Source organism: Meleagris gallopavo, chromosome 1 (genome assembly GCF_000146605.3).
Source record: "Meleagris gallopavo isolate NT-WF06-2002-E0010 breed Aviagen turkey brand Nicholas breeding stock chromosome 1, Turkey_5.1, whole genome shotgun sequence".
Taxonomy (NCBI): Eukaryota; Metazoa; Chordata; class Aves; order Galliformes; family Phasianidae; genus Meleagris; species Meleagris gallopavo.
This window is the reverse complement of record NC_015011.2, coordinates 47,820,107-47,827,182: the sequence shown is the minus strand read 5'-3', so window position 1 is coordinate 47,827,182 and position 7,076 is coordinate 47,820,107. Positions and strand designations below refer to the sequence as shown.

At 43.8% G+C, this 7,076-nt stretch overlaps 1 protein-coding gene across 1 annotated transcript in view; it reads left to right on the top strand.

Moving 5' to 3' along the window:
- Positions 1 to 7,076, top strand: part of MEI1 (meiotic double-stranded break formation protein 1) — a 36,294-nt gene that overhangs the window by 6,549 nt on the left and 22,669 nt on the right. The window contains exons 6-11 of the mRNA XM_019614494.1: positions 496 to 626; positions 1,163 to 1,277; positions 2,052 to 2,168; positions 2,734 to 2,833; positions 5,255 to 5,389; positions 5,918 to 6,032. Of these exons, the coding sequence (XP_019470039.1) occupies positions 496 to 626; positions 1,163 to 1,277; positions 2,052 to 2,168; positions 2,734 to 2,833; positions 5,255 to 5,389; positions 5,918 to 6,032 (713 nt within the window). The remainder of the gene's footprint in view (positions 1 to 495; positions 627 to 1,162; positions 1,278 to 2,051; positions 2,169 to 2,733; positions 2,834 to 5,254; positions 5,390 to 5,917; positions 6,033 to 7,076) is intronic.

Here is a 7,076-nt window from a genome sequence, read left to right as displayed (position 1 = left end):
TTTTGGTATGTGTAGATGTCCTTTAACAAAATGCAGCCATTTCAGCAAGAGCCTATGAAAGCAGAAAGGAAGATAAATGCCACGGCTCTAGGAAGTATTCCAGGGAAAATATCTAGTTAACTGTTTGGTCCTTGGCTGTAGCATGGTGAAAAATGCAAATTAAGAGCTCTCTAAAGAAACAATTTAAGGGGAAAGTACTGGAGCACAGAAGACAAGTAGAAGGCTCAAGGAGTCATTTACTACTGCACATACAGATCTCTCAGGAACGGGGAGCAATCAGACCTGGCAAAAGAACCAATAACAAGGGGTTGCCAGATGCATAGCTCATGGCATTTTCTGTATATGTAAGTCAGAAGAAGCTTGCTCAACTTGAAGTTAGGGTCTTTGCTCAGAGTGCTGGAAAGAGAAGGAAACTGACAAGTCTTTGGCTGTAAGTACTTCTGAATTAATCCCATGTCCATTTTACGATGCTCACTTTTGCTCCCCTTTTTGCAGGTTTGCTGAAGGAGCTGCTGAAATCTGACCGTTTTGTATCCATTCTTATGAATAATTCAAAACCAGAAGAAGAATCTGAAAACTCTGATTTATTAGAAGGGGAAAATCCACTTCCACTCATTCTCAAAAAGGTGATTGATGAAGTAGTCTTACAGCATGCAACCTATGACTTTTTAACACATTGTCTCTTGTTCTGAGGTGAATTGTTAGTAGATGTAGGAGTTTGATAGCCTGTATTGAATTTTTATTTGAGGCATTTGGGTGCTGTTGCCAACAATGATCAGCAGTAGAGACTGCAGTGGAAAATTTGGACACCACCATAGATCTCTTTATTGTTCATTCCTGTATCCTGGAGTTTTCCTTGTGGCCTCAGCTGATTTTACTCACTGACACTTAAGTCCTGATACAGCTCTGTTAGTGCCAACATGACTAAATATCGAGGTGGAGTTATTCCTATTCATAATATTATTTATTGTGGTTCCCATACTGTATTTTGAGTGCATTTAATCCAGTATTTTATCTTGCTTTGCCAAGTTTGACCAATGAAATGCGTGTTAAAAGAGAGACCTTCATTTATGTTTACATTTTTTATATTTAGAGAAAACTGTTAGTACTCATACCTGCACAGTTGACTTCTTCTCTCCTTTTTGCTTTTGTTTCATGACAGCTTTTGTTGACCAGAGATGAGATGTTACAGGCAGCAAGCTCTCACTGTATGGCTGCAGTGCTGGTTCACTCTCCCAGCAGATATGCTCCTGCCTTTATCCATGCTGATGTCCCAGGTGAAGAAGTGCAATAACATTGTATTGTCTGTCTTCCTGGCTTTTTGTTCTATGAATCAGTCTGGCTCCTTGAAATCCATAGATCACATAATCTATGCAGTGACCTTTTAGTATCAGTAGAAATGTTTAATGTGATTTTAGAAACAGTAGTGAAGAATGAGTTTTCAATTGAAAGTGTAGAAGTAGTTGTCAACTTGCAAAATGGGATTTCCTCAGCAAGAATCTGGACAAGGAACCTCTTGAAGCATAGGTGCAAAGTCTAAACTGGCTGGGTTTCCATCTCATCTTACTAAACGTTGTGAATTTTCATAGAATTTGATCTAGTAGATCTGGCTTTGGAATATAGCTTTAGGAGATGGTTTGTTGTTCACTCTATTCCCAGAAGACAGAAGTGCTTTGATTTTGCAAATTCTTTGTGAGATGTGAAAGTTGTTAGGAAAAAAAAGATCACCGCATCTGTGTTAAAGCTTGCTTTGTGACTTCATTTACCCCAGAGGCTAGAGCCACAATTCAGCTCCTGCCTGTTAAGTTTGTGCTGGGAAGAAGCCTGCCTGGGGGACTCTGCTCTCCAGTCACCGTGTTTTGAAGGCTAGCATGCCTCTGAGTATCCACTCCATCCTCCATTCCTTCCATTTCGTAATACATCCATTCTCCCTCTGGCTGTCAGTATGATTCCTGCTTTCTTCCTCCTTCCTCTGCTCTGTTCTAGGAGCAGCTTTGCCATGCTGTGAGCCTCTTACCAGGGTGACCTTCTTTGTATGTGTGTTTTCACAGAATTCCTTTTTGAGTGCCTCATGTGCAGCAGTGAAATTCTCATCTGGTCAGTGTATTGCTCGCTGCTTCTCCTCACTGAAGAGCGCCTTTTCTTCTCCAAGTGTCACACAGTGTATGGTGAGTCATCGGCCCTTCTGACAGTGACCGCGAGTAATATTGCTGGCATTTGTTGTGCCTCCAGCTGAATTTCAGCGCTTTACACACAATCACAGTTTCTAGTCAGGATGGATAAAGGACTGAAAATGAGTACCTATCAGCTGCGTTTGTGGTGTCTGCCGCGGCTTGAATTTACAGTGTCGCTGTCCTAATGAGTTTCTGATGAGCGTGCATCCACTGTAATAACCGGTTGTCGTGAGTGTTGCTATAACCTCACTGCTAGTAATAGCCAGTTATCAGGAGTTACTGCTAGGTATCTCTGTGGAGATGTCAAAGGTGGATTTAGGAAGAAAGGCCAAATTACTTCCGTTCTTCTGGACTTCCCTTCAGCAGTGGGAGCTGATGCCTGTTATCAGGGAGCTGAAAGAAAATGATGGCTTGGGCAGTTGTTTCAGCCGGTGGCTCAGAAGAATGATTGTTCAAATCTTCCTTCCTTTCAAATATTTGTTTTTCTCCCATCCTGGAATTTTGGAGCGGGGAGGGGGGTGTTAAAATCTTCTTCTGTAACTTCTCTTGAACATTGCAGGCATAGAATCTCTGGTGAGGAGTCTCCAGGATGTCCTGCAGTTGAACAATGTGGAGTTACACAAGCAAGGGCTCCTGCTCTTCACTGAAATAGTGAAACGGTAAGGGGTTGCCCCTGTCAGGCTCACAGATGCAGAGTTTGGTGCCCTAAAATGGAAACTGTTGTGCTTTTAAGTTCTTTTTCCTAGGCCAAATATCTACACTTCTTGAGCCCTTGTGTTTAGTCCTGTGAAGAACAGCCTGATAGCTTGCCTTCTTTGTGCACATTTCCACCAGTACATCTGCCTCTCCCTGCTTCCTTGGCAGTCTGGGGAGTGAATTCTCCTTTCATCTGTAGGCATAAAAGGAGGCAAAGCCTAGGAAAGTTCAGGTGTATGTGAGCCAGCTGGCTCCTGCTAAGTGACAAAACGGAGCATGTAAATTCCATGGCTTCTAGTCCTCTGTCTTCATCTGAGCTAAATTCAAACAGCAAAAACAAATTCCAGGCCGAACTATTAATGCGTTCTGTCAGTTTCTCCCCTTGTTTTCTGCTAAGGAATAACATACTCTGGCTTGTTTTTCTTCTGTGCTTCCTGTTCCTGCCTGTATGATCTTGTTCATGTCGTGTTGTGCTAGTGACAGAATCTTGTTTTTGCCACTTAGGTCCCCCAAGAGAGCCCTAGAGCTGAATTTTGGAAATGTCAGTCAATTTTTGTAGCAAGTGGTAGGGTAAAAAGGAGAAAGAACAGTGTGATGAGGCCAGTGTGGGATCTGTCAGAAAGAGAAACCAAAATGTGGGAAACACTAATTACAGCATTTACACTTGTAAAATAAAGAGAATGCTCTATGCAATTACTCTCATTATCTAGCATACACGTCCTGTTTCTCAGAGGCTTACATTTGAAATACCATTTTATTTTAAATTGTATCATATGGAGAAAATGGTCTCATGCTGGAACATCTCTTGGTTTTCCTTGCAGCTGGGTTCTCTTACTCTGTAATTGACCCCCACGCTCTGATGTTATCCAGACAAGATGTACTGCCTCTGTTGGCACTGTCAGAAGTGTCAGGAACAGTAGGTAGCTCTCTGTGGAGTGCTTTTTCTCTCCCAGCACAACCAGAGTGGTGCAGAGTTTGGGATCCAAGACAAGGGGCTGCAGGAAGGTGCAGGAGTTCAGTATTTAATGCATTTGTTTCCCTGGCCCCGCAGATATCATAGTACACCATATTGCAAGTGGGTTTGTGCCTCTTGGGTGAGTCAGCAGTACTCCTCCATCCCTTCTTCCCTGTGTGAGTCAGTGAAGATTTTTTTTCCTGCTGTGTTTTACCTCAGAGGGTCAGTGATTAAAGGAAGGAAGTAGAAGGGATTAATAAAAATGGAGTGTAAGTAGAAACAACTTGAAGTTCAGCACATATGACTTGGGCCAGAGGCTGATCCTGGTGCCTGCATTCCCTGGCCTTATCCCTGCCTTGCCCACCTCTCTGCCCTTTCTCACAGCAGAACGTAAAGTGACTGCCAAGCTGGATTTGCTCCCACTGAGTGGCTAAAGAGTGGCTCTGCCTCTGTTCACTTTTTGCCCTGCAGCTGAGCTACTAATTTAATTTCTACTGCAGTTGATTCTTCTCTCCCATTTGCGCATGGGAGCACGTGCTCCTGGCTTGCCTTAGTCTTGTCATGTCTATGAAAATGGAGTAATGGGGAATACTCTGGCTTCCAAGTCTGGCTGCTATCATGCTCTGCTTCTTTTCTTGCTTTGCTTTTGGAGATGCTTTCTGGCAGACCATTAATGCCTCTTTTCCAAGTGTAGCTGCTTACCTTCTCCTCTCTTTCATGAAAGTACCTGACTTTCCAGGAGTCAGATGAGCACAGTCTGCCATTCGTACATCTTTGCCCAGTAATGGGATTAATGGCTTGTCATCCTTCCATGTTCTCATGCTGAATGCTCAAAGTCATTGGGTCACAAGGTGAGCAGATGACCAAAATGGTCACTGTCAAGAAAAATGTCAAAACAATTGAATTATGGTTGTTTTTGTTTTTCCTGTTTATTTTTCAGGTTCTTGAAAGTCCCTGTCCTGGCAGCATCTGGCAGTAGAATCACTGCAGGACTGCTGGAGAAGCTATTCTCTTGGCATTGTCCTTCTTCTAGTATGGTAGTGCTTGCTTGTTTACTCAGAAATATGAATTGCTAGATGAACCTACAAATGCCAGAGCAGATGGCCTCAGCATAAATTCCTATACAGGGGCTATGTTTTGCAGAGCCTCTTTTTTCATGTGTTTTTCATGTCAGTATGTGCGGGCACAGTACAAAGTCATTCAGACTGTAGGTTCTTTTCATCATAGTAGGACTCCAGTTCACTCTTTGTAGCAAACCCTCCACCTACTCAAGTTTGAGACTGCATCCTTGTGAGCAGCTGGCTCTGAATACTAAAAATCGTGGCTGGAACCACGTGGCTCTTCACTCCGTTTGGACAAATAAGGAGAGGGCAATACAGTTACTTAACCTGACAATATTCTCCTTGCTTACTCTGTTTCCTCTTTGCAGGCAACCGGTGGAAATTAAATTATTCACGAACCGAGGTATATGTATAGATGCCATTGATGTTTTGATGAAGACAGTGGACTGCCCAGTGCTGGAGGTGGTAGTGGAGGCTGTGAAAGCTGTGGCAGCTTTTCTGAGGTAGGCAGGAAAGTATTTACAGGCTTTTCTTCAGATAGATCTGAAGAAATGTTGGTCTCTGCAGCTCCCCTGAGTCTGTGTGGGTGAGTGTGCTCTGCAGTGGGAATTCTGGCTGAGATAGGCATGGGTACAGCAGAGCTAGCTTCCCACCCACCTGCCAGGGCTGCCAGGGTGATGAAGCTGTGGTAGGCAGCAAGCTGCAGCAGCAAGGACCTAGCATCTCCGTCAGGCTTGTTCTGCAGCTGCTGTGACTTTGGCACACTGTGGCCCATCCAGACAGATAAGAGCAAATATAAGACTATGAACGGTTAAGTAGTGCTTGATTGTAGTGGGAATCTGTGATGCTGAATGCAATGAGGGTGTGTTTGGGTTCATGTTCAGACCTCCTGACATTTGTGTGCTGTACTGGAGAGAGATGGCAGTGGCATATTGCTTTCCAAAGATAAGTTAGTTCTGCTGGTGTTGCCTTCTCATATGGAATGTTCCCAGCTGAGAACGTGTTCACTGTCTTTCTTTCTGCTTGTTCAGGAAGGATCATCTGAACTCCCCTCCAGTCCCATATGAAAATCTGCAGAAACTACTGGAGGCAGTGCTGAAGCGGTGTGGCGACCTTTCCCCACCACACACTAGCAACAAGCATGAAGTAAGTCAAGAGATACTGTGCACTTTAGTAGTACCAAGCAGGACAGGGATGATCCTGTGACTGTTGTAGTCTCTGGTGTTTCTTTTGATCGTCATGGCCTGAGTTGGTAACAATCTTTAGGTATGAAGGTGGGTGCTGGTGAGTGCTTTTTCTAAGACAGTGAAAATATGTGGAGCACCATTTTAGTATACTGCTCTCTTTACATGTTCAGTGCTGCAAGGTAATTTGAACCTCCCCTTCTTTAGGCCCCCGCCTTGTAGGCTGTGTTAGTCAATCTATTTTTTGGCAATGAATCTCTCTTACTGTGCCTTCAGACCAAGACAGTCACGTTGTATGCACAGTGGTTCCTCAGCAAGGGAATTGGTAGCTGCTATTTGAACTGCAAATTCTTTACTGTTCCTGGAATATGCAGTTAATGTGATGTGCTGCTGGGACCTGTGCACCTGTCAGGAGAGCTCTCTTAACTGATGGCCAGTGACATGACAAGGGCTGAATCTTCTTGCTCTGTGCTTAGGGCCACTTAAGTTTAGATTGCATGTCTGAAGTGGCAAGAACATCTTGTGGGGGTACCAGAACTCCAAATGCTTGTTGAACTGTCCTTAAGTCCACATTGTTTCTTATCTAATGCCTGTCTTCTCTGCCTGGAGAAAACAGGAGAGCTTTCTGCCTCATTGGTAGATGTTGGTCAGTCTGTTTGTTTGTGCACACAGAGCATTGTGTCCCATTCAGGATAAAAAACTTTACAGAAAGAAAGTTAGGCAAGACAGTAATAACATCCAGTCTGTGTTTAGTGAGTGTAAAGGGGAAATGATTGTAGCTGTGATTAGGTGTCACAGCTAAATATAAGGGGAAATATAAGGAGTTCTGAACTGTCAGGCACCAATGCATTGCTGTGTCTTCCTCTGGTAGTAGTCAGAGAAGACCACCATGGCTTGTTAAGATTTAATGGCAGATTTTGAGTTCCGAGTGGTTTGTTCACAGTTTGGGCAGATAACAAATTCTGACCTGGAAGTTGGCTTCTGGCTGAACTCAGTAGGATGCTGT